The sequence below is a fragment of the Chamaea fasciata genome, unplaced genomic scaffold (genome assembly GCF_029207755.1).
Source record: "Chamaea fasciata isolate MVZ Bird 193981 ecotype frontalis unplaced genomic scaffold, bChaFas1.0.hap1 SCAF_21, whole genome shotgun sequence".
NCBI classification, from domain to species: Eukaryota; Metazoa; Chordata; class Aves; order Passeriformes; family Sylviidae; genus Chamaea; species Chamaea fasciata.
Genome location: NW_027094106.1, coordinates 3380557 through 3406910, shown reverse-complemented (window position 1 = coordinate 3406910; position 26354 = coordinate 3380557). Strand labels below are relative to the sequence as shown.

At 45.4% G+C, this 26354-nt stretch overlaps 1 protein-coding gene across 5 annotated transcripts in view; it reads left to right on the top strand.

The window, feature by feature from the left end:
- The window catches only part of CLIP2 (CAP-Gly domain containing linker protein 2), a 90206-nt gene that overhangs the window by 32448 nt on the left and 31404 nt on the right, over positions 1–26354 (top strand). For all 5 annotated transcript variants that reach the window (XM_066201668.1, XM_066201671.1, XM_066201667.1 and 2 more), the window contains exon 3: positions 17477–18015. In XM_066201668.1, the coding sequence (XP_066057765.1) occupies positions 17477–18015 (539 nt within the window). The remainder of the gene's footprint in view (positions 1–17476; positions 18016–26354) is intronic.

The window sequence follows — 26354 nt, the reverse complement described above, 5'->3', positions numbered from 1 at the left end:
GCATCCCAAAATCCTGCTGACATGCCTGTGTGCCCTTCTCTAAAAGTGTCAGTGCCTGTGGGGTCCAGCCACAGCACAGTCATGGGATTCAGCCTTTGGCAGGGGAAAACTACAAGAGAAAATACTCTTTTTTCTGTGTTAAAGTGGTTTAATGCTATAACAGAGCCAAGTGTCACAGCGATCTTAATTGTAGCAGGCACTGACATGAATTTTGGGGATGCCTGCAGCCAAGGAATCTGGTGGTAGATGGCCATGGAAGTTGAATTTCATTATATTTCCTGGGATTAGTCAGATCTGGGCCACTAGACATTATATGAGGTCTTAAAGTTGCATGAAGGAGTGTGAGGTGTTTGAGATGCCCTGCAGAAACCATGAGCTCTGTGACCTGTGTCTGAGCACTGAAAATGTTTCCTGGGAGGCTGACAGGGTTTTCCTGACTCCACAAAAATTCATTACATGCTGCTGAACTCCTTGCCTCTGCACTTACCTGCCTCTTGCCAGAAAAGCCAGAGGAGAAGTCTGCATTTTCTGGAGCTTGATGGAAGAAAACTAGAGTGGTTTGGGTTACAAAATACAGAGCTGCAACACTGATCTATATGAATTTGCTACCTTGGTGGAGAATAGAAATCTCAAAATCCTGAAATGTAGCTGCAGAAGAGAACCATAAATCTAATAAAGCACAGATCAAACTGTAGCAGTGCCCAGTGTGTTGCCTCTGAAATGTTCCTTGGCTCTGAGAGCTTGGGGCTGGCTCAGAGAGACCCCAAATGGGGATTATATCTTTCAGATTGCGTGTTAGGAGAAGTTGCCTGTTCTCCAGTTGTACCTAATATATGTCAGAGTCATTAGCTGCAAATGAATTTTTAAAATCTTCACACTTTGATCCTCTTCCCCTCCCATAAGTTTATCAGTCTTGTCTGCACAAGTGCAAGTGAAGGTACTTCCTTTTATTCTTATTCTGGAATACACAAAGTTGCTTTGATTTCTCCTTTCTCTTTTCCCCAGTGTTCTGTTCATATTCTTTTGTACAAAGTCAAGTGTCTCTTCTCTCTCTCTCATTTCTCTTTTCCTTTCCCAGGCGTGGAGATTCCTCTTCCACATTTCCATGTTCTCTTGTCAACTCAGATCTTATGTACCAGAAAGAGGGTTGATGTTGTGTATGCATGTCAATGGAATGTCACAATTCATGGCTGCAGGTTTCTCTAGAGACCAGATGTGCTGTAGTCACACTGAGCCAGCTTGTCACACATGCTGTATCAGTTATTTTTCCTGAAAACATGCTCAGAGTCAATTCTGCTCATGGAATGAATGTCCTGTGTCCTCTTTGAACTTTCCTTGAGGGGAGAGTTGTTGTGTCTCCTTGCTTGAGCTGGTGCTTTCACAGAGCCATTAGGTATAAGAGCTTTTGTGCTCGTGGTCTGGGTTAGGTGCATTGACTTGCTGTGCTTGTGGGCTTTTCTTAAAAAATCAGAAATTGCTAGTTCATCTGAAAGTCAGTGGGGAACTGGCAGCTGACGTGGACTCCTGGAAGAAATTAGCCTTGAGTGGTGTCCATGCTGGCTATCCCTCTCCCTTCTCTCCTTTAAAGCTGGAACAATGGAAAAAATAAGTTGTGCTGCTTTGCAGTAACTGTTTTCCTTAACCAGACTGAAAATTCATCTCTAGCTGCCTTAGGAGGAGATTTTCCTCAAATGTATTGGCTTATTTCCCATGTTTCAAATGGAGAAAATCACTGTCCTTGACCCCCCAATCAAGAGAGGTTTCTGTGCTAAAGGTGTGGGTCATGGGTAAGGGGTTCAATGTAATATTTGGATTTCTTGTCACAAAGCTCATACATCTCAGTTTCTTTCCCACCCTCCTCCTGGAAAAGCCTGCTTTTGCAAGAGGGAAAGAGAATGGAAGCTGTGATGAATGGGCCCACAGAGCCCTCCCAGCTGGTGGAACAGGTGAAAGCTGCTGGGAAGAGAAGCATTCACATTTCAGTGTGGGTTTTGTCTGCCCAGAGCAGTGTTAGAGTAATGTGGTTGGAGAAGTTTGCCTTTCATACTTCATTTGGCTGTCAGCTGGCTCTAGTGTTTGTTTATGGTTCTTAAATTTCTTGTTCAATTAAAAAATTCTAGCAAAAGACAGAGGACAAAATAAATATTTGTATTTACAGATAGAGTTGGGCAACACTGAGACTTCAGTGCTGGAGGCAAAAAAGCCGCAACTTATTAAGTTTTCTGTGAGACTTCTGTGCATCCTGTCAGAATCCAGCATAGACCTTGGATTTTACAGATGGGTCCTGTCTTTCTGAATGGGCAAGTGCAACTATCTGTCACAGGAATTTCATATTTAGGCATGGCTAACAATATCAAAACTGTTTTTCAGCAGTTACCTAGTTTTATTGCCAAAAATTATGCTTTGATAGCTAAACTGTACAGCACATTGCTGGGAGCCTGGCAATGCCTTCTTGTTTTCATGTGAGTCTACATGCATTATTTTTGATGAAGAATAAATGCACAAGGCTAATAATGTTGGCATAATGTCTGCTTCTGCAAACACTGTGTGTTGCTTTTGTTCACTAAAAATAAGAGTGAAGCAGACTGGAACGCTCCCAGGGCCATTAAAGAGAATGGGATGACTGAATCCATAGGGTAATTAAACTAAAGTATGCTGTAATGAGGGTTTGATAAGGCTGAGCTGGGTATTGGGTCCTGGTTAGTTGCATTTGGGTTTTGGGTACTGATGGGCTGAGGCTGGTCCCTCCTGGGGGACAGTCACTGCTGTGCCCCAGGGCTCAGTTTGCATGAGGGGGTTAACTTTTTTTTTACATTTCTTTTCTAGAAATGTGATTGTGTTCTGAGGGCTGCTTCTAGTTTGAGACTCAGTAATTCTGTGGCTAATCTCTTTTGATCTGTACCTGCCTCAATTCTGCTGGAGGACCCTAAATCTCACCCCCACCTTAGCTCTCTGTGCCTTTACTGCCTTGCCCTTGCCTTTCCCAGCAGAAAATCTTCATTCCTTTTTATTTATCTGCCACAGTGTTAACAGCAACATCTTGGTAAATTAACTTGGAAATCAGTTGTTTGCCCCTCGAGTTTCTCAGGATGTTTTTTTAAGTTAAATTGGCTGGATACATAGCAGTAAGAAGAAATTTCTGTTGCTTCTAGAATTTTCTGCAGTAAAAAACAGAGGGAGGAATGGTGTCCTTCCTGGGGAATTTATGCCTCAGTAATAAGAGGGAACTTGGGGAGGTGGTTCTCAGATAATTATTGATGGTTTGGTAGAGTCTTAACACAGGCCATTTTTATAAGGGAACTGCTGAGGCTCTTTGACTTTGTATCAATCTATTGATTCTAATTCCCAAATAAATACTAAAGACACTAAACCACTGTTTTGCCTGCAACAAAAGAAATAGGATTGTAATGTCCAGAGCAGCTGATTGACTGGCACAGGCATAGGGACCTAATTCTTGTCTGTTCAAAGGCTTTGTGCCTCTTGATTAATATTAACTGGGGGGGTTGTGTGCTGGTGAATTGAGAGAGAAGACCCCACATCACGGGGCCAGAGGCTGCTATTATTTCTAGCAAACATTTGGTTTTGCTGTTTTGCATCAGGCCTCATGGAGTGATGGGTGTTGTCAGCTCCCATCTCAGTGCTGTCCTCAATTAAATCCATGCTGCAACCCTGGGGTGGGATTAGTGATCCTGCTGGAAACGTGTCACTGGTGTCAGTGAAGTTTGATGAGCTCTTACTTTATGTTGATGGCTGTGTGTACACAGTGTCTTCAGTTCCTTGGGGAATTAGGAGGTTGAGGTGACAGGGAGGTGTTTGAGGATCAAATGCCTCTATTACAGTGTCAGCAGACACAGCAGTGTTAGCTGCAGGATCCAGGTCTGCGCAGGCAGAGTCACTTGGTCAAGGAGTTAACAGATGTCTGAAAAAAACCAAGATTGTTTTCAAGGGCTAAACAGGAAAAACTGCAAATGAGAGTTGCTGATTTGCTGCTCCAGGGCTGAGGTACAGCTGAGGAGTGGGAGCTGCAACAGCCATGGGAACAGCTCTGCTGAGGGACTGTTGGAGCCTGAGTGCATCCCCTCATTGCTGCTGAGGGTTTGACTGAAGTGCCCTGTGTGGAGGTTGAGTCCCTCAGTACAAATCCAGTCACTCATGGACACAAATGCTGTCATGGGACCCTGCATATTTGTTCTCATCCTCATGCCATATCCCATGCCGAAGTTTTCTGGCTTGGTTGTGGACCAACCACTTGACTATTTGCATAGGGCTTGTAATCAGCTCATGCGTGTCTTTCATGAGCTGCTCTGCCTGCTATCCTCACTCTGAAATACCTTTTGTGCTGGGGTTTTTGAAAGTGGTCGTTCCTCCACCCTTTCTGATTCCCCTCCTGAAGGGAAGAAGTAGCTTTGGTGGCATTCCTCTCCCAAGAAGTGATTCAGTACATTCTACGCAATATAAAAAGGCATTGAATCTTCCTTAGTTTAATCAGCTTTACAGGTAACACATAGAGATAACTGTGAGTCTGATTTTAATTGTCTTAATGATTAGATACTCTTAGAAGGATTTGCTGTAGTTAATCCTTAATATTCAGCTCCTTCATTGTGGGTGAGGCATGAGCACACACCAAAGACATATGGAGGTCACACTCCCTCCTGCTCACTCTGTAGCTCTTCACAGAACAGCAGGGAAAGAAAATCTGCTTCCCACAGATGTTCAGCTTATGGAGGCTGGAGTATAATGAACTGAATCCTTTTCAGCTGGGCTGGTGTAAGTCTGCAGCAGCAGCACTGTGGTTGTGGTTGTGCCCATCAGAGTAGGGATGCAGCTTCGGGGCGGGATCTGCTCCTGCATGTTCTGCCTCCAACAATTGCACTAATCCAGCAAGAGCAGATTAATCATTAAAGGCCTGAGCCAATATTCATTGAAATGAAAAGAAAGATTCCCTTTGGCATAGATGGATTTGGGATGAGAGTCTGCAGGATTAAAGTGGCATCAGACTGTTGGTACATAATATTTGCCATAGGTTGGAATTAACCATCACACAACTTACCCTACATGTGAGCATCTTCCTTGAAAGCAGTCAAGTATGTCACTTGATTTTCACAAAAGCCTTAAAACATTTAGAATACAAATATTATTTTCTGTTTACTTGGAGTTCAGTAGGATATTTACTTGTTAATGAAGATGCTAGTAAGTAAATTACTATCCTATTCCCATGAAAGAGAGAAACTGGCTTTTATGCAGGAGTGAGATCTGTAAGAAAACAGTGTTTATCACAACACTCACTCTGAAATAATAATAGTTGTCAAAATTGAGCTGTCTGTGACTTCAGCAGCTCTATTCAAAATACAGTTGATGATCTCTCTGCTACAAAATGCATTTGGCAATGCTGTTTTCCAGCACACTAAACGTGTGTCCTGTGTGCTGCATCTGGACTGTGGACCAGAGGATGCAGCAGAGCACTTCATTCCATGGATGTGTTTGCAGAATTCCTTGTGAGAAAGGAAATGTTTGTGAATGGGGATTTTTAAATGGTCTCAGGGGAAGGCAGTGATGAACTTAGCCACGAGTACCTCTTACAAGCTGAACCTGCACCAAGGTTCAGGAGTTAATTTGTGTGATGCAGTGCACTGCCAGTGCTCCAGTCGTAGGGCAGCATTATGCAGGAGTTAACTCTGCTACGGGAGTGTTCCCAGTCTGCCTGAGGAATTCCTACCAAGCAGGAGCTGTAAGTAATTCTCACTTTCTGTAATTATAAGCCTTTTGTGCACACATGAAACCTCTCTGTTCAAGACTCTGAATGCCTCACCACCTCCTGTAAAGCTTGAAGGCTGTGACAAAGGTCAGTATTACCCGTGTTTTTACACAAAAGACAACATAAAGAAGTAGGTCTTGCCCATGCCATCCTGTAAGTCAGAGGTGAAAGTGGAAGTTATCTTGGCCAGCAGATTTTTCTGGCCTTTAGTCCTCCCAGTCCTGGCACAGGAGCAGCAGCTTCCCTCTCTGATGCTGCTTCCCCTCATCCTTTCCCTTGACTGAAGTGCTGTGTCTGTAAACATTAGTGCCTTTGGAATTTGTCTGATGGTGTGCAGTCATTGAGCTATAGGGTAAGTTTCTGTCCTGCACATGCTTGTCTTGTTTCACACTTAAAACTGCACAGTTCTTTAGGATTCATGTCTCTGAAGGTGACAGGAGCCTTTTGTATTGCTGTATAACTTATTTCACAGAAATACTTTCTACAGAATATTTTATTTGGAGGTATTTGCTCAGAAAAAAAAAATAATCTTGCCAGACATTAGAAGGGTTTGATGAAGATTTGAACAGAAGAATTTCAGGTAAAGATGGTATGATGCTGAGAAAATTCTGAACCCTAAAAAGGGCTTGGGGGTATCATCCTCAGTGGCTGACTCTGTCCTGGCTGGGTGTTCAGAAGACAAAAGCCTAAAACTGATCATCTGAAGAAGTGGCTTGAGAGTCACAGTCCACTTGTGTGTCTTTCATACCAGTAAGGTGTACTGGGAATGGGAGCACAGTGTGTGCTCAGGGTGTCTGGTGGGGCCCTGTGCTCAGTCTTCAGTGCAGCTCAACTCATCAACTCTCAAGCTTTATCTGTGATCTGTCACAGATCAATTGTGACACAATCTGTCTGCACCATCAATTTCCCCACCTCCATGGTGGCTACTAACTTTGCCCACCACACTCCCGGAAGGGTGTAAGATGTCATTTCTAGTGGTCACTTAGATCTGTTGGGTTTGAGAACACTTGCTGTGGGGGTCAATGTTTATAGCTGAAATATTTTAGGATCAGATCTGGATCCGTGGTCATGTTTATTAAAAAAAAAAAAAAAGACATCCACCGCAAATAGGCGACCTGGCTTTTCTGCAAATGATGCCTGTTCATGTACAGCTCATTGCCTTTTGAATTTGATACTTAGCTGTTTAAGCCAGGTATTTGGAATGAAGTAGATGACTCAGTGTTAATCTGCTCTCAAATATCCTTTTTGTTAGATTAGGCAAAGCAAAGCCAGCCCAACAAACTCTGCACTCTGCATAGTGTGGGGCTGTGTACAATCAGTCCATTGTGTGCTGTGCTGCCTGCTCCGTGCATGGATGTATGGCTGGAGGAATAAATGGCTGATGGAGGGATGAATCAAAGCTATGTTTAGCACAGCGCAGCCCCAGGATTGTGCCCAAGTTTGCTTGGCAGTTATGAGGTGGTTGTTTTTACCTCTGCTATAGTTCCTCTGGGATCCTGGGGTGCTGCAGATGGCCCCTGGAATCTCCCTCTTTCAGGTGGATGACTTAAAGAGATGGTGCAATTGTGCTGATGTCATGTTTCTACTGAGGAAGGGGAAAAAACATATATACAAGGAAGAAAGCCTAGTGCTTGTCTGTGTGCTGGTACCATCCCAGTGGTTCAAACTGTGTTGTTTTTCAGCATAGCTGGTCACACTGAAAACCAGCCTCTCAGCATGCAGATAAGGTGCTAACAAAGCATCCTTCTTCATTTTTGTATGTCAGGTGTTAAATTTTTATACTTTTCCCCTCAAGAGTAGCTGCAGAGAGGGCACAAGGAAATACCTTTGTGGCTGCAGGCTGGCAGCTCTTGTAAAGAGCAATTGCTGTGAAGATTATCCCAACTCCTGCCAGAGGGAAGCAGAGCAAAGTAAAATTAGAAAGTCAGAGAAAAGCTTGTGTATTTCTTTGTACCAAAGAAATATTTCTGAGATTCAGCAGGTAGAAATGGGAACTGGTTATCTGTCAAGAGAGGAGGACTGAGCCTCCTCTAGCCGTTGTGGGGAGATTCCATGGTGCCAGCAGGACACCAGCTGCCTGAGCTTGCAGCTTCCAGTTGCACAACTGTACCAAATAAAGGATGCTTTAAGCCTGAGCTGGGGGAGTGTGGGCCTCTGCAGTGCCCAGAGTACAGTGGGAGCACAGGTATGTGTGGCACAGCTCATCACCTGTCACACCAGGGAAAATACTGCACTGCACTCGAGCTAATCTGACCTGACTGGGGTAACCAGATCACTGAGCACTCTGAGGATATATGGGAGGTTATAATGCTTTTTCCATAGCTGGAGTAAATACTGTGCCCACAGGCAGTCTGTGCCAAAGTTGGAGTCAAACTAGACTGTCTCCTGTCATTTAACTTCTCTTTCCCATGGATTGTTAGAGGTTCAGTCAATCTACTTGTGCATGGCTGCTCAGGTTATCCCTTATGAGTAAATACCCTGAGTTATGCACACAGAGCAATTTCTCCTGCATCTTGTTCCCAGTACAGGAAGCTGCTGGGATCCCCTAAACAGGCTCCAGTCTGATCAGAAAGTAATAATTGTCCTCCAGACAAAGCCAGGCTTTATTTATTTATTTTTTTTAACCTTCTCTTCTGCATTTGATTGGGACTGAGCTAATGCTATCATTTCTGAGTGAATAAGTCAGCGGCCTTTCTGTGTGCACCTGCTTGAGCAATGTACTGCTTGGCTACTCATCTCAGTTGGTGCTGTAGGAATGATCCCTCAGCCCATCCAAGTGGGTTTTGTGTTTGAATGATGCCTGAGCAAAATTCCAGTATGTAAAAAGGCTGTGAAATTTCAAACCCCTGCTGCTCAATAACTTCTTCTGGTGGGGGGAAAGCACTGTGCTTTACTTGGCTGCTCTTAACAGTGTTTGGTGCTCAAGATAAATTTCTCCAGTTCAGAACAGTCCCAAGACTGTTGCGCTCTCTGTGCTAATGCCAGTGTTCTGCCTGGGAAATCGTTTATAAATGTCTTATTAAAGACCTGTGTCTGCCTCCTTTTCTTTCTTTTTTGTCATTGGATCAGCTCACTGAGAGCAGCTGTCTTCGCTTCCATCACAGCAGCCCCCAAACCACACTTGTGCCTAACAGATTCCCACAGCCACAGGAACAGCAAACAACTGTGCACGTGTGTGTGTGAGCTGGGGTTTGTGGGCATGCTTTAGGCTGAGCCCCTTCTCGAGCTTCTCCGTGCTTCTTTGAGAAGAAAAGACTCCAAGGCATCAGCTCAGTGCTGGTTTTGTAGAGAACTGAACACAGGGTGTGACTGCAGCTCTGCAGCCAAGGACGTGTGCGGGGCATTCACAGGGAGTTGTGCCACACTCGGGCTGCGGGAAGGAAACTCCCCGTGCCGGGCAGAAGCCGTTCTTGTAAGTAATTCCCTCCTTCCCAGTTGGTGTTTTTGCATCTCATAGGTTATCCTGGGCTGCTTTCTAATGCCCCTTTCTGCCCTTATGTCTTTTATTACTTGCAATGGTCTGCGTGAGGTAACCCAGTTTGGCTAGCGGGACAAAACTTAGTGAGTCTTTAGAGCTAAGGGCTTGCTTGAATGGAAAACTACGTTTTCTTGTCAGAATAAGTTGTGGTGGATAAAGTGAGTAATGCCTCTCTGTGGAATATTCTCTAGTGGGAGTGATTTTATTGTTTATTTAAGGAAGAATGGAGACTGTTAGTTTGTAATACACCCTGGGTTACTTTAACGTACTAATCTGGAATGTATTAAATTCTAGTTTTGCTAATGTGTCTGTATGTTATTTCTAGAGATGAGAGATGGCACATGCTGAGAAAGCAGATATGGGTGCTCCAATCTTTGTTAAACTTGCAAAGCTGTTAAAATAGTGGGATTTTTGCTTTCATTATTTTTGGTGAAAACGGTGCTTCTCCAGAGGTGTGATTTATAGGCCCTGTGTTAAGGCTGAAAAATGTTAAATAGAGTATTGAAAAGTGATTGTTGAAAGAATATGGTTTTAAAAATAATAATTACATAACAATTAACACTGCAATCTTGAGATGAATAGATCCATCCATATGCTGCAAGGTAATTATTCCTCAGTGAAAGAAACCTTGTGCATTTTCTACTAGTCACTTGCCTCCCCTGTGCCTTGTACTGCCAAATCCAATCTGCTTTGCATGTTTCGTTGAATACTGTTGTTTATTTCAAAAAGAAAAAACAACTTTAAATCCTCCCACATAAATATATAGCTTTGCTGTTTGTTTCTTTTCAGAATTATACTGGATGTGATCTAGTGTAGCTGGTACCCCCCCAGCTTCTCAGTGCTCCCCACCTCTAGCAGGCACCGAGAATGTCTCGCCTATGGCAGAGCAGATTTTGTACCAGTCAGCATCTTGAATGAGACCTTTATAAGAAAGCCTTTGTTTGGGATGTCTGTTTGAGGTTCACTGCCCTTCCCAGCTGCCTCTCTGGAGGCAAATATTTGTCTCAATGGGCATCTCCTTCCATTCAGTGCCAGACATCTTTGCAATCGTCCTTACTCGGTTTTGCTTCTCATTCATAATTCTCATTCTTATCGTCTTCCTCTTCGTTGCAGTTTTATTTCTGGATATGTCTCCTCTCTTCAAAGGAACTAAACACAGGGATGCTGAAGTTGTATCAGATCTTAATATCCACACCATTGGGGTTATTCCTGGGAGCAGTACGAGCAATAGATTTTCAGGGTGCCAGATGCAGAGCTTGCCTCTGTGCCAGATCACGGCCCCAACTTTTCAGCTTTGAACTTGGAGAGCTTTCAGTCGTTGTTTCCAAGTCAGCCATAAATCTCTGGGGCTCCTTCCTCCCACAATGTGCTGCCAGGCAGTTGGCTATTGTCTGCAAAGTATTGCTTTTTCTCCCAGGCACCTCTTCCCTCTCTGTTTCTGCCTCATCCTGCAGTTTGAAAGGGCTTTGATAAATCCTGCAGAAAGCAGCTACTTCATTACTGTGCTCTATTATTTGAATTTCGATGTGGCAATGGTCTGGCTTCACGTGATTGCTAACAGTGTCACGTTTAAGTAATCCAGGTTGCTTTGAGAAGCTCAAATCCCTATGTGGGGACCTAGAAATTCCATGTGGCAAGGCCTCACCATCAGTGAGTGCTGCAGAAGCAGCAGGCACCAGCCCTTCTCCCATGGGAGGTGCCTTGTCTGTGCCTATGTGGCTGCTGCTGATGCAGCCAAGGGAAGAATCCCTGTCTCCCTGCACAGGTGGCAGCTCCTGGAGGGTGCAGCAGGTTGTGCATCCTGCTCTCTTATCTAGCAACCTAGCTGCTGTAGGTGGTGGGGAGCAGATGCCCTGGACTGTCCTCCTCTGAGGGGAAGCTGTGCTGAGCTCTGCTCTCCATCAGTGAAGTTCTGCAGTGTTATGCTTGGAGATGAAATGGCATTGCAGACCCAGAGAAGCTTATAGTAACTACAGTGTAAAGAGATGAGTAAAAACCACTGCACCAGGAGCTGACAGTTGTGTGGCTGTAAGGACAAGACCACGCTGTTCTCCAGCTCACACTGGAGTGTGGTGGACTTTGGATGGGGTAGAATCATCCACCACAGATGTTTGGTGCCTGCAGCCTGAGCAGGGATAGTGTCTGTCATCCCCACCTCATCATCTGAGCATTGAACCAAGCAGTGAGCCAGGCTGCTCTGGTACCTCCAAGGCTCTTGCACAATCCCTGTGGCAGTAAAACCAGACGTTATTCCTTTTAGCTGGCACGCCTGTGGGCCAGCAGTAGGGTTTTCCAGCTGACAAAATCTTGGCTTCAAATGGGCATTACAGTCCTCTGGTCTCAAGACTGTCCTGAAGCCCTGCCCGGGCTGGGAGGAGCAGAGCTGGTACCAAAAGGTTTTTTTGACCAGTCTGGTTGCAAGGCTGCATTTGAGATGCTCACAGACTGCACAACTTGCTGCCCCTTCACAGGTTAGTGGCTCCTACAGCAGGGGCTGGTGACATGAGGGTGAAGTGTCTTCAGCTTTGTGACAGTGACAGTTCTGCCAGGCTGGTGCACCTTTTGTTGCTAGCTAGTGGATGAGAAGTTTATTGATTACTATGGAGAGACAATGCAGCCAGGAGTGGGTGGGCAACTCTGCTGTATGTCAGGCTGCCTTGTGATGTGGTGATGTTTGAGGGTAAAAACCTCTGAAAATTAAAACTGAAAAGGAAAAAGACCTCTTTTAGAGGAACTGTAAAGCTCTTCTGTAAATATAATGTTTGTGCTTATTTCTTCCTCCCTTCTGAGACAAGACACTACTCTGCTCTGGAAACTCTCTTCTTTTTTTTTAATGTTTTTGGTTTTTTGTTGTTGTTCTGTTTTGTTTGATTGTGGTTTTGGGGTTTTTTGTTGTTTGGTTTTTTAATTATTATTTGGTTGGTTGGGGGGGTTGTGTGTGTGGTTTTGTGTTGGTTTTTTGGGTGTTGTTGAGGTTTTTTTGGTTGGGGTTTTCTTTGGGGTTTTTTGGTTTGTTGTTTTCTTTCCTCTTACTTTGAAATCTAGTGTGCCTCCATTTTATCAATTAACTGCTTGTCTCCTGATTCCCATGGCAACACAACAGGCTGTTGCATTTCTGAGTCCTTTGGCAGTTGTGGTGCCTGGCATGTGTCTTGGGAGCAGTCAGATTACAAAAGGGTTCTGCAGGGAGTAGGAAATGCATGGGCAACACTCACTGTGCACTGCTTCTCACACTAAACTGCTCTTCCCTTCCTCTCCCTCCTCCCCTTTAGATACACGTTTCCTTCCCCCTTTGTTTCAGTTGCCTGGTGTTAAGAAATGAGCAACTGGAGTACTGTGGGAGGTCAAAAGATGTGGAGGGAGTGAGGGGATGGATGGGTTCAGTGGATGTGACTTAAACATAGCACAGGGCTGAGCATGTTGTCAGGGGTCCTCCAGAGAAAGCTATTCCTGCTGATGCTGCAGAGCAAGTGCTCTCTTCCTCTCACTTCAGTTTCCAGAGCTTTCTTGAGGGGGGTTTCTTGCTTCTGTACTGTACAAAGCTTCTGTTCACTCCTTCCTGCAGCAGTTTCCAAGAGCTGGAAGAATCCATGCCCTTTTTGCAGAAGCCCTTGTGCTTCAAGGGATTTTGGACACATGGCTTTCATTGACACGGTAACAAGAGCCCTGTGAACAGGCTGAAACTTCAGTTAAACTTTTAACCTCTCCAGCTCTTGGCTGGTAGGAACTTGGCTTCTGAAGCACTGGTGCCCTGTCGTGTGGGTCCCTGAAACTGATGGGATGAGTTTGCAGAAAGAGCTCAAAGCACCATTTGCTGTAGTGGTGGTTAATGTGTAGCCTTTGTGGAGGCCAAAGGGAAAGTAGAGATTCGGCGCTGGATAAGATGTGCGTTTAGTGGATACTCTGTGTGACAATTTACAAGTTGTTGTTCAGCCCTGGAAGCTGTGACCTACAGGAAGCCCATTTAATCCCAAAAGAATGAGCCAGCTAATGAACACAATAGGACTGTAAAGCTGGAAAGCCTGAGTGGAAGGGATCCTGCTCACTGCTTGTGTCTTGGAGCCTGGTCCCAGTGAGAGGAGGAGAGCAGTTGCTGCTGTTGAATCCTGACTCACAAGTGAGGTCTGTGCTGGACAAAGCAGCGCAGGGAGATCCCCTTGGATCAAGCAAGAAGAGCCTTCCTCATCACTGGCTTCCAGGTGAGCTGCTGAGCTAGAGGCCTGGTGGTGACATTCAGAGAGTTCCTGTGGCTTCTTGATTGGCATCAGCAGGGTTGGAGTAGGAAGTACCCAGTTTGTTCTGCTGGGTGTGTGTGTCTTGTGTAACTCTTCTCAATTTCATACCTGATGTCTGTACCCTTGTTTTGCCGTTTCTTGGAACTTTTTTCTTACTGAGTTTTTTGGAACTTGTTGGCATTTATCTGGGGAATCTGACTAGAACAAGAAGACTTTTCTTCTTTCAAACAGCAAATCCAAGTGACAGAGACCAATAGACGACTCCTTAGGTGCCTGTAGGCTGGAAAAGCTCAGGAATCTTTCATGGCAAGCCTCTTGGGTGGCTTTCCTTTCAGCTGTAAGAGGTACTTGGAGAGTGGTGATGCCAATGTCAGGTCTCTGAGCAGTGCCATCAGCTGCTCTCACCTTTGGGCTATCCTGAGATACTCATGGGATTGAAGTCAAGTTACTCATTGCTACCATCTGCCTTCTGAAAGGCTGGTGGCCAGATACCTACCTGGGAGGATCAGAGCTTAGTCTACTTGGACTACTCCAGATGCTGTCTGACCATTTTGTTAATGGGTTAGTAAAAGCCAAGAGAAATGAGTTCAACTTGATCGTGGTTACTCTTGGCTTCTCTGAAAACCTGCTGCTCAAAAGCCCATTAGTTGCTCTGTGGTTATTATTTCATATGTGGATAATGAAAGCCATGTAAAACACAAGTTTCTACATTGTGGCCATAATAAACAAGGTGAACCTTTAGGCAGTTCCTTATTTACATCCTGTACTTTTGAATAATTCACCTCATGCTCAAGGATAATGATGCTTCTGCCTGCACTGCTCAGGAGCCTGAAATAAGATTGTTTCCCTGAGATGTAATTACTGTAGTTCAGCATACCTGCCTATCAGGCAGGCACCTAAAATGAACAAGAGTGTGTAAAGTTCCACTAAAATTTTGGCTGTTGGGGGAAGACAGTGTTACACCAGAAATCCAGTGAACTGTTTATTTTTTTTTCTGGTCCAAGTCAGTTTTGAAAGTGTTTGCTCTTGCAGTGAAATACGGTGAGTCTAAAAGCAATTTTAAATCCTGCTGCATTGTTTGTTCAGCCTCAGGCAGCCTTCCTGCCTTTCTTTGCTTGAGCTTTGCTGCTGAAGGGTTTGCTTATCCCAGCCACATTGCAGAGATGCTTGCGAGAGTTAATGTGACCTGTATCTTGACCATGAGCTAACACCCCAAATCAAGAACTGTGCTGAAACTCAGGCTCCAGTAAGACTAGAAAAACAGTTTCGATCTCTTCTCAATATAGCAGGAGAGCCCCCCAAATTTTATGTGCCTGTACAGTAGGTTGAGTTTGGCTGTCCTTGACACGGTGCATACATGTGCACAAACATGTGAGTGGCATGATCTTTGTGTGTTAGGGTGCTCTGCCAAGCATGAAACCTGGCTGTAAGTTGTGTTTCTAATTTAATTGATTCTCCTACCTATCACAGACCTTGTTGGTGATAAACCCCTGTAGCCAGCTTATGTTATTTGACTTAGAGTCGTCTTAAATTTTAACTTTCTAATCTGATTGCTTTACTGTCTTGTGCTATTAAGCATTGAAATGACAATAGTGGCCTTATTTTCTGTCTGTGATTGTTTTTGTAGTTCAGATGGATGGAGCCCTGTTTCCTTCACACTTTTTTTAAAATTTAAAGTCCTTTATAAAGATTTAAAAAAAGCTCTAAGCATCCTTATAGTCTTTGGGTTTTAATATTTTTCAGGTGAAACTGGTTCTTGGATGTAACGCTGTCTGTCTGATGGAGCTCATCTTGGTGTACTGTCCTACAAAACTGAGAGTGACACGAGCTTGAATACCAGAGATTTGCCCAAAAGCCCCCAAAACTTCTTGACAAACACATGAGGTTGAGGGAATTTCCAAGGCAGAGTCCAGAAGCCAGGAGAAGGTTCTCCCTGGGAGCTGACTGAGCTCTGCTGGGAGCTCCCATGGTCTCCGTTGCCATGAACATTTTCAGCTGGGAACAGAATTCACACAGCTGAGGACAGTATTTACTGTCCTTCTTGAGCCCATCATGGGATTTTCTTGAACATTCCCCATGTGTTAGGCTGTGCATGTCCCCTTGGGCTGATCTTCTCAAGAGTTGTTCCAGCTCCAGCTCACTGGGCTCAGTTGGAGATACTTCTGTTCATGAGAGGAGTTTGTACAATCGCGCCTTAATTGCTGCTCTCTTCCTGTTCAGATAAGGTTCAGACCAGGCAGAGGTTCTGCTTCCAGGGGCCCCAAACTGGTGGCCATAGAAATTTGTCAAGTGTTGACTCTGGAGTCTAATAAGAACCAAAGTGTCAAAATAGATCCCTCGTAACACACATGATGTAGCAGAAACGAAGTTCTTCATGCTATTGCCCTGGCGCTCTTTTCTTTCCTCTTTGCTAGACCTCTAGCAAAGCTTTGAAGTATCTTGCTTTGAGAGCTTTTATGTTCTTCACTCTTTCTAGGAGCTGAGCCTGGTCTGTCAGGCCCATTACTTGTGAAAGAGCTGTAGAAGTGTTGTGGACTGAGCCACAGTGATGGCTGAGGCTGAACAAGTTTCACAGTTCATTACACATAAGCACTCAAGTTTGGCTTGTCTCTGCAGCTGCTCAGGGTGTCCTCTGTCAGCCTTCTCTGGTAGCAAATACTTTTTTTTTCCTGGCTGTGCTTTAGACTTTTCTGGTTGGTGGCACCCATAAACTTCAGCTTTCATTGAGCACAGGATATGTGCACTGGAGCAAGTCTCCTGCAAACACCCCCTACACCAGCTGTGTGGGACAACCACACCTGGGACCTCAGGGCTCATGAGAGCTTAGGATGGCTGAAGGTCAGTGGTATGTGACTTGCTGGATCTTACTTTGCACACTTATTTCCTCAGTTTCTGTTGTGGTTTCTTTTAGGGGTTTACTCAGCCTCCCCCTTTAACCGTCAGGGAATTTTAATGAAGTTCACAAGTCCTTGTCATTTGTTGCCTGGGGCCCAGGCTGAAGGCCCAGAGTTTGTGATAGGAGAGTTTGACAATGGGGTCAGCAAGAGTTGGGTCACTGCTGTCTCGTTTGCTTGGGTTGTCTCTGTTTCCACTCAGGCACCTGTCACGTGTTTAAGGGGTCCCCTTTTGTATTATGGAGAATTTGGTTGATCAAGACTCTGCTGGAGAGTGTGAGCAGAACAGTGAATACCAGCATCACCTGCAGTTTTCCTCCCCCAGGCAGCAGAGAATTTCTGGAAGGCTGATGCTGGGAAAAGGACACTCTTTATTGCCAGTTATAGTGAGTTCCATGCACATTGTGTGGCCCCAGAAGGCTGTGCATGAAGGTTTGTAGATACGTCCTGTTTAAAGAGATCCTGTTTATACTGGACATACCCCAGGTGTCTGCTTGGTGCTGCATTTGCTCCAGCAAAGGGCACAGCACCAGCTGGGAAAAATGGGGAATTTGTGGAGGCTGCTGTGTGATTCCACAAGAGGTGTTAGTGCCATGGGTGGGATACTCAATGGGGTTCTCATAGTGCCAAGTGCTAAAGCATCAGTGCCTCACACTTATTTTTTTAAATATATCTATATTTTGATTTATTTTTTGGGGGGGTGAGAGGATGACTTTGGCTTTCTGAAAAGCAGCAGTTCATTGGACTGCCTTTGGTCCTTAAGCACTCACCACCACTCCTGTGCTTTTGAGCTTATCCACACCAGTGCAGCCCTTCTGGGGCATTGAGGGGGCTGAGCTATTGTAAAGGGGATGAAGACACGGGGTCGTTTCTTTATGTTCTGAGTGAGACCTGCAGAGACAGGGCAGCAGATGGAGATTCTGTGCAGATTGCTTTCCTGCTGAGGAAGGTGTGTAAGTAATGGCATCATTCAGGTTTGATCTTCACAGGGCATACACCTGCAATCCAAGTTGTTGTCCCAGATGTTTCCTTTCTGTAAACACCTTTTCGTGGTGTTATGGCTTCCTTCTAGGATTTCTCCTTATACCAAACCCTCTTTTTCCTTGGTTCACAGGCTCACCTTTACACAAGCAGGGTACCACGTCCACCAGCAGCGCCGAGAAGTCGGGTTCAAAGGTTGCCGAGGTGGGCGATGATTTCCTGGGAGACTTTGTGGTGGGCGAACGCGTCTGGGTGAACGGAGTGAAGCCAGGCGTGATCCAGTACCTTGGGGAGACACAATTTGCTCCAGGCCAGTGGGCAGGGGTTGTTCTGGATGACCCAGTGGGTAAGAATGACGGCTCCGTGGGAGGAGTGCGGTACTTCGAGTGCCAGCCGCTGCAGGGGATTTTTACGCGACCATCCAAGCTGACGCGGCAGCCGGTGGCCGAGGGCTCGGGCAGTGACGCCCCTTCCGTGGACTCCCTGACTGCTCAGAACTTGTCACTGCACTCGGGGACAGCCACGCCACCTCTGTCCACCCGTGTGATCCCGCTGAGGGAGAGCGTCCTCAACAGCGCCATGAAGACAGGCAACGAGTCCGGATCCAACCTCTCGGACAGCGGGTCTGTGAAAAAAGGGGAGAAGGATTTACGGCTGGGAGATCGTGTGCTGGTGAGTTGATTGTGGGGTCCCTGTGGGACCGCAAAGCACAAGGGTTTGTCTGCCTCATGAGTGTTCCTGGTCAGCTTCAGGATGAAACAAAAGGAGGACAGGGTTGGTGGTGAGGTGTGGGAGGGAGCATGGTCTTGGGAGATGGCTGGGCCAAGTAGGCATCAAACATCCTCACTGTTATTTGGGATGCTGCGTCTTCTGGATGTGTCTCTCCTTCACATTGGTGCAGGAGAACATGTTCCAGAGTACTTACATATTGGAAAGTGTTGCTGTAGGACACGAAAGAAAGACTCCAAATATTTCAGAAGGCAAGGAGTATAAAAATCGAAGGCTTTTATTTTCTAATTCCTACTACCTTTTATAAGGTGTTCCCATACAGACTTAACATGATTGTTGAATAGGAACGACACCTCTCTGATCCATTGGTTAAACCAGAGAAACAGCAAAACACTACCTGGAGAAGGATTACTTTGAGAAAAGATAGTTGTTTGCCAAGATTGTTTTGAGAAGAAGCTTTTTTGAGAAATTTTCCTTGGGAAAAAGTTAGCAACTGCTAGCAGGCTAAAATCTCTCAGACCCAGAAATAGCAGGCCCACAGGAGAAGTCCTGAACTGTAGAAAGATGTTACAGAAAGAACAACTGAAATGTGAGGGAAATAGAAGCAAAATCATTTATTACGTTTTAATCTAGTGATACTCCATGACAGAGTGTAACATTTGGGCTTTCAGGGAATTTGCAGCAGTGTCTTGTTGCCTGTGGCTGTACATAGTCTCAAAGGACTTGCAAGAATCTCTCCTGCTGGTCGCTCTTTCTGGTGGTTCAGTTTTCTTATGTCAGGTGTGACACAAATTCCTTTCCTGTACATAAAGGAACTAGTAATTTTTAGAACATGGCAGGACTTTGGGAGAGATCACTGTTGTGATGGATGAGTTCTCCATATCTGATTTCTGTTGTTATTTTCATTATTTGGATTAGACTACCTGATGACTAAGCCAAAATGCCACACTTGTACTAAGAATGGGTTACTGTAAGTTTGCCACCTAGTTTATCATCATTTGTGTCCTAGCAAAGGAGATGGAGAAGGGAAAGGATGGTATCAAAGACAGGAAGACTGAGTTCTGTCCTGCAGCTCTGTAAGAGAGTTTTGTTAGTGTGTGTGATACCAAATGTGTGATATCAAATATTGGAAGAGCCAAGGATTTGAGCACAGATCTGTTGTGACTGTATCTCAGTAATATCTCTGGATCTAAAAGGTAAAGCTGACTCTAACCAACAGCCGTGACAGGTTGCAGAGGGATCAGTCTTTGCACATCCTGGATAATGTGAATCCCATTTAAAGTTATCCATGCAGTGTTGCACCTGGCTCCAGTAGCAGCAGTGGTTGTGGGGGAGGACAGACAGACTGGACACCTGTTTAATGACAGGTGTTTGGTAGAACTGGTACCACAGTCAGCGTGAATCAGGAGCGTGTGCAGGGACTGTCAGAGCCAGTCTCAAATGTCCTTTTGGGACTAGTGTTGGGTTGTCCAATAGTTTTTATTTTAGTTATATAAAACATATTGTGAAGTTGGCTATTTTTAGAGGAGGGAAAGTGAAGATTGGTTCTGTTTGTGCTTGCTGGATGGTGCTTAGTAACCCTAGTGTGAATATGTAAGTTTGTAGAGTTGAGAGAGTTTTGTTTTCTCAAATTTTCCCCAAAATGTGCAGAGGAGCTGACACTTGCTCAAGGCTCTGTCTGCTTCCTGATTTCAGTAGTCGGCCTCTCATCCCTCCCTGTCCTTACTGGCAGCAAAGCTGCTGCTGTCCCCGCAGTCCCAGGACAGGGAAAGGTGACAGCACTGCTCTCTGCACAGGCATTGATGCTTCATGTTGGTGTGTTACAGCAGCCACACGTGGGGAAAATGAACCTGCGGATCTGTCCTCTTTTGATGAGTTCATTTGCTCCCATTTTCTCCTTTATTTCTTGCAGGGGGTGGGGGAAGTATTCAGGTGAGAACTTAGGATTTTAGAAGCAGCACTCATAGAAGGCAAACTGCAAAATATAAAACCTATGGTAAACCTGGCTCTGTTGTTTCTGAACCAGACAAGCAGTGGAATTATGTTCTCCAGACTTGTTTTATCCTTTTCTTCTCCTGACCATAAGTTGTCTGAGACAGGACCTGTTCCCTGAACACTCCCACACCTCAGTGGGGCCCACACAGGGTGAATTTTGGCATAGCCACAGAATTCATCCTGGGAGCATCTCTGCCCTGGGCTTCTGCTGAGTTGTGTTTTGGGAATGGTTTGGGTTTTTGATTTGTTTTTAATGAGGGCGCATCCTTAAAAGCCTGCCCTCCCTGCCTGCTAATTTATCCCCCTCAGATGTTATTAGATAAAGTTTGTGCTATGACTCTTTTGTGTAATAAATAACTCCAGAGGAGTGAGCCTGGAATAAGCTTTGTCTCTCACTGGTTCTAGCAGGAATGCTCGGCTTACAGAAACATCAGGAATTGTTTGCACACAGTCGTAGAGATCCAGGAAAAGAGCAGATAATAACAAGAAGAAATAATTTGCTGTTACAGTTCATTCATATGTTCTTGACTTGGGAGCTTTTATTTTACTTATGGGAGGTGTCAGTGAATCATGCTGGGTATTGGAATACGTAAAAAATAATTCTGAATTAACCTGAGTTGCCTCAAATTCCTTGAGCAAATCTTGGCTCATCCTCTATGGATTGGTACAGTTTTAGTTGCTGTTATTACTCTTAGTGTTTCCTTTTCTGAAAGAGTATATTTTTATTTGAGAGTGGCTTTTAGCTGTATGGGATCCACCAAAGGCTTTTCAAATGAGGGAGGATGTGTTTTTAGTGATTGCTTGTGATGGAGCACAAGGTTGCAGGGAACCCTTCCAGGTCAGCCAGATGGACACCTGGCTCTCTGCAGTCTGGCCGTTTCCTGATGGTGCCTTTCTTTAACTTCATTAAAGTCCATTATAGCTTGAAGACATTTTTGCTTTTCAGTTACTTTGTTCCAAAACCCTCTCTGACCCTCCAGCAGTTGGAGAAAGTGACTTTGAGCTTTCCATTAGAAGCTTTCTGTTAGAAGAGTTAGATAATATTTGCCTTTGGCACTCGGACTCTTTCCCAGAGATGTAAAAATTGCATTTAAGAGATGAAAAATCCACCCTAATATTGTAGAACTCATCTCTTGAAGTCTGGCATATAAATGTGGGATAATTAACCTTTTGCTTTAGTGACAGTGGAGCTTCCCGAAATGGGATAATTGCTGAAGTTCTGTTAATATGAAGCTGGCTTATTGCCTTTCTGTGGGGAAAGAAGGGATGGAAACAGAGCACTGGAGCATTTTCTGCCTGGGAGGAATTTCTGCTTGGTTTTTTGCCTAAGAAAATGTATTCTGCATTCTTTGTGGAGAGGCCTTCTTAGCAGCTGAACTCATTCCCCCTTAGATGCCATTACTTTCTGAAGAAGTGAGGGAAGTAGGTGGTTTTATTGTATGTCAGCCTAAATAAAAAAATAATTTATACTAAAACCATTCCTCTTATAATAGGTATTCTGCCCTTCAGCCATGCCTGTATTTCCTAACTGGAAATGTGCACTACAGCATTGAAATGGAGTAACAAATAAGACTGTTTAAGGGCCAGGTTATATCCCAATGGCTGGTTCAGTTGCCAAGGGGTATTGCCCCAGATGCCTTTTGGAAGGATTGCAGGTGTGTGATTTTGCTGGAGCTTGCAGGTCTTCAAAGCCGGTGCAAGTGCTGGAACAGCAGCACTCACAGGGAGGGAAAATGAAGCAGCACTGCAGGTGATGCTGGGCAGGACTGTGTGGAGCCTGCCTGGGCTGCTGCAAATGGATCCTGGCCTTCCCCCTGAGCGTGTGGCTTTAATCATCTTGTCTGTCTGCTGCAAACTGCTTTTGCCTGCAGTGTGTTGCAGCCCCTGGCTCCTGGCAAATGACAGAAAGCAGTCATGAATAAACTCACCAAGTTCTTTCTTCAGTATCCCCCCACACGTCCCTGCCACAGCCCTGCCCTGCAGCCTGGAGCTGCAGAAAGCATTGAACCTCCTGAGTGAGAAATGATTTCCTGAGAAGCTCCTGGGGCAGGAGAATTGCAGCCTAAGCCCTTCTCCTTGGGCAGAGACAACTCACTGCTCTGCTGCCACCAAGTTTCTGAGCTATTTCAGTGCCTGAGGCTGAAGCCTCGCTGCTGGAAAGGCATGCAAGGTGTCACAAACGAAGGATTCCTGCTCTTTATTTTCCTGGTTAACCACTGGAGCTCTCCCAGTTTGTGGAGTCCTAGAGGTGCAGCAATGCTCCTGTGTGGCCTTTTTCAGACAAACCATCACCAGGCATATTCCCTTAGTGCTAACCAGGCAGAAAAGAAGGAGGGATCCCATTCTGTAGCTCTATCAAGGCAGGATTCTTAGTATTGCACTGCCTGCTTAGAACTCCATGCACAAGACAAGCAATTGCTGTATCATGACTAGAGTGTGTAGCAGGATGAAAGTCTGGGAACAATTGATCTCTGTCCCTATGGAAGTTTGTGACTGGCAATGGGAAGCGCAGTGTTCCAGCTGTTTGCAGGATTCAAGACACAAGAAGACATTAAGGACTCCTAGCTGGAGCTCTCTCCTCACTATGAGATCGTTGCGGGAAAGGGTTTTTTTACAGGAGTGTGTAGTGTCAGGATAAGGGGGAATGGCTTCAGACTGACAGAGAAGGTTTAGATTTGATAGATTTGAAATATTCTTCCCAGTGAGGGTGGTGGGGCCCCGGCACAGGTTGTCCAGAGAAGTTGCCCCAACCCTGGAAGTGTTCTTGGCAAGAACAGTTGTATGGGGCTTGGAGCAACCTGGTGTAGTGAAAGCTGGAACAAGATGAACTTTAGGGTCCCTGCTAACCTAAACCATCCTGTTTCTATGCAGTGAGACAAAGAGGGAAATAAGTAGCCCAGAGCAACTGCCCTGCCCTGCTGCCACTTAACCCTTAGAGACTCTTCGCGCACATCCTCCTAACCGATCATTTGGGCTGAGACGCTGCCTGGCCCCTGTGTGTGGGTGCAGTATCTGCAGTTAAATAGGAGTTGTAAGTGGGCTGTGGTGGAGCAAACTGTGTTATTAACGTGGGCAGACTTGGTATTGGAGACCGCCCCAGGAGGGGATGCTGTAATTCCAGGCTTTCCTCTTACACCACCTCCCTAGGATATTATTTTCTCACTGGTGCCTGACAGATAAATGCACAGAAATGTCTTGCATCAGCAGTGCTGTCAGACTCATTGCTGTGCAATGCTGACTTGTGCTGTGGGGATGGCTAGGCACAAAGATAAGTGGTTGGATGAAAAGAAATGTAAAAATTCCTGCAGCTTCACATACAGAGGGCTGGCCTGTAATTGCTGGCTGTCTTTCTCCCCTCACACTAAAAGCCAGTTCTGGCATTCTGAGATGACACGGTATTTATCTGATCAGATAAAGCTGCTGATGGCCAGATGGCACATGGAGGTATGTTGTGTTTACAGATAAACCGGACCACAGGCCAGTTCTCCACCCTTCACCAGCTGCTGAACACGGGCCCTGGCTGTAGCTGGGACACAGCCCCAGTGTGTGATGGCCACACCTCCCATGGGTGCACACATTCACCCCCTTGCATTTACAGGTGATCTGTAATAACTGCACTCACAGCCTGTGCCTTTGCCAAGTGCACCCTCTGTAAATCAAGTGTTACTGTACAGTGATTTTCAATGCTTGGAAGAGCTAGACTGTGTGTGATGGGAAAACACAGCTCCTGCCTCTCTCAGCTTGGGTGGAAATAAGATCCTTTAGTGGGTGAATGAGTATGGGAAAGGAGAAATAACCCTAGTCATTTATCCCCAAGGGAAGGGGTGATTGCTCCAGTTTACAGGCTGGGTGGAGCCTGCAGGTACAGCTCAAACCAGAACAAGCTGCACTTGTCCAGTAAAGGTGATTACCAAGTTCTTGTTGGCATGATCCAGTAACAGAGTGGAATAAGCTGATGTGCTGCACACAAAAAGTACTTGAAGGTCCTCAGAGTGTGAAGCAAGTGTCCTGTGTGTGCTCTTTTCCCCCACTCCCTTCCCTCTTCTCTCCACAGGTGAGCAGCAGGAGAGTCTCAGGGCTCTGTGGGGACCCAGCACAGGACACAGGAGCTCTGCAGAAGAGGCTTGTCTCTCTGCTGGGCAATTTATGTTCCCACCTCCACCCTCAGCAGCCCTGCCTTGTGGAAACACCGAAAATCAGTTTAAATGGGTAAATTAGAATGTTAAGCAGAAAAGACATTGTCATCTCTGGATTTCTGCATGGGAATATCATCAAGTGGGTGCCTCAGCCATTGCTGACCCCTGAATGTGTTACATGGTCGGAGACAGTCCCTGATAGCCTGAAGGGCAGAGAGAATTTAATTTTTCTCATCTTGAGAAGTATTGGAGTGTAGTGCAAGCAGAGCAATGTCCACAGGCCATAGGGTGAGGGCAGCTCCCAAGAGGTTCTTGCTTAGAGCAAGAAACTACTGTGGGATGAGCAGGGCCATGAGGAGCAAAGGGCAAACACAGGCTGGAGGGAGTGCTACTCACAGCAGCCAGATTGAGATCTGTCCTGCTGCTAATCTGGTAAATAGTTTAAATGATCTGTTAGCTCTGTTGAAGACAGTGTCAGGAAAGATTAGCATCATTGTCTTTTCAGCCCTGGGATACTGGTCTGGCTCCCATTTTGTCATTTCGATGGGAAAAGCATAGTAAAATGTGATGTCAGTGATACTACAATTAGCAGAGAAGGTGTGTAGTTGTCCTTCCATGCTGCTCTGACTCACCAGTAGATACAGACCTCCTAAATATCCTTGGCTTCATTTTGTTGTGAAGGCCAAGCCCAAGACTGTCCCTTGAAACTACTGGGGATGTTTCACTGGGGAAGGGACCAGTCAGCAAGATAGTCTTTGATTTAAAGGCATAAAAAAGGGGGCAGAGACCTTCAGTCTGGAGCTGAATGTTCCAGGAGCTCCACACTGAGATGTGTGGCTCAGAGGCTGCTCAACTCCAGCTGAAGAGGAAGGGCTACCACAGGCTTGTTTAAACTTAACCATAAGTGTTTTTACCTGAAGTGGAGAAGCTTGGAGTGTTGACACTGGTCAAAATAATCTCCATAACAAAAAAATCTACTATCACTGTGTCAATGTTGTTTCCAATTTTTGGAACTTCCAGAAAGAGCTCTTTTTAGCTGCTTTATGCTTGGTTTTTGTTGTTGTTGTTGTTGTTCTTCCCAAAACAAGTATAAAAGCAACAACACTTTATAATTGGTAAAATCCCATTCTCTTGGGCATGAGTAATCTCAGCAATAGTTTTGGTAAGGTAACTGTTAAAGGCTTCTCAGAAAAGCTTTGGGATTTTTGTTCACTTTTGAGTGAAACTCATGAATTCTAAAACCTGTGACAGGTCTGAACTGAGGTTGGTGGCAGCCTTGGTAGTTCTGTGCTGTCTCAGGCTTTAGCAGTAGAGGGGTTGCCCTCTCCACTTTGTCCTTGCTTCACCCCAGACACTGGGCATGTTGAAGATGTGGCTGTGACTGACCAGGCTGAGAGAGGCAGACAAGTTCCCTGTGGAGAAATCCATGACTTGGAGTGGCACTGGTGCCAACATCAGGCTGGGGTGTTGTGGGGTGAAATCCTCTGGTCTCCATGCCATAGGAGCCATCCATGCTCAGCTGCTGTTCACACCTGGGTTACAGATAGGGGTATCCAAGCCAGGCATGGGCAGAAGGGATGGCTGTGAGCTCCCAGGAGTTATGCCAGGCCATTACTAACTTCCTTGGCTGCTTTGTCTCCTCTCCCAAGGTGATACCTCTGATTTATTGTAGGGTCTGATAGAATCAAACATTCTGTTCTGATGAGACCATTTCATATACAGGCACAACCTGCTGACTGGCTTTTTCAAAGCATTATTTATTTTAGCAGCATTAGCTGAACAAATCTGCATGTCTGAGATGGGTGAATTTTTGGGACTCTCCATCCACCAGAGTTTTCACATGCCTGCCAAAAGATGGGAAGTTCAACAAGAGGCTGAAGCACTGGAATGCAAGTGTGACAGCCTGATCTTGGCTTCTGAGTGCCCTGCCAGATGGACTGAGGGGAGCCCAGGCTCCTGGAGAGCAGCTTGTCCACCTTGGCTTGGGGGAGAATGTGATGCTGTATGTCAGGGTGTGTTTTACAGAGAGGATGGTGGAATAATTAAAGCTCAAAAATGAAAACAGAATACACTGCTCTGGAAGGAGGGAATAATTAGGGTATTCGGGGGAGTTTCTGGACCTGATCTGTGCTTAGAGTCTTCTTTGACATG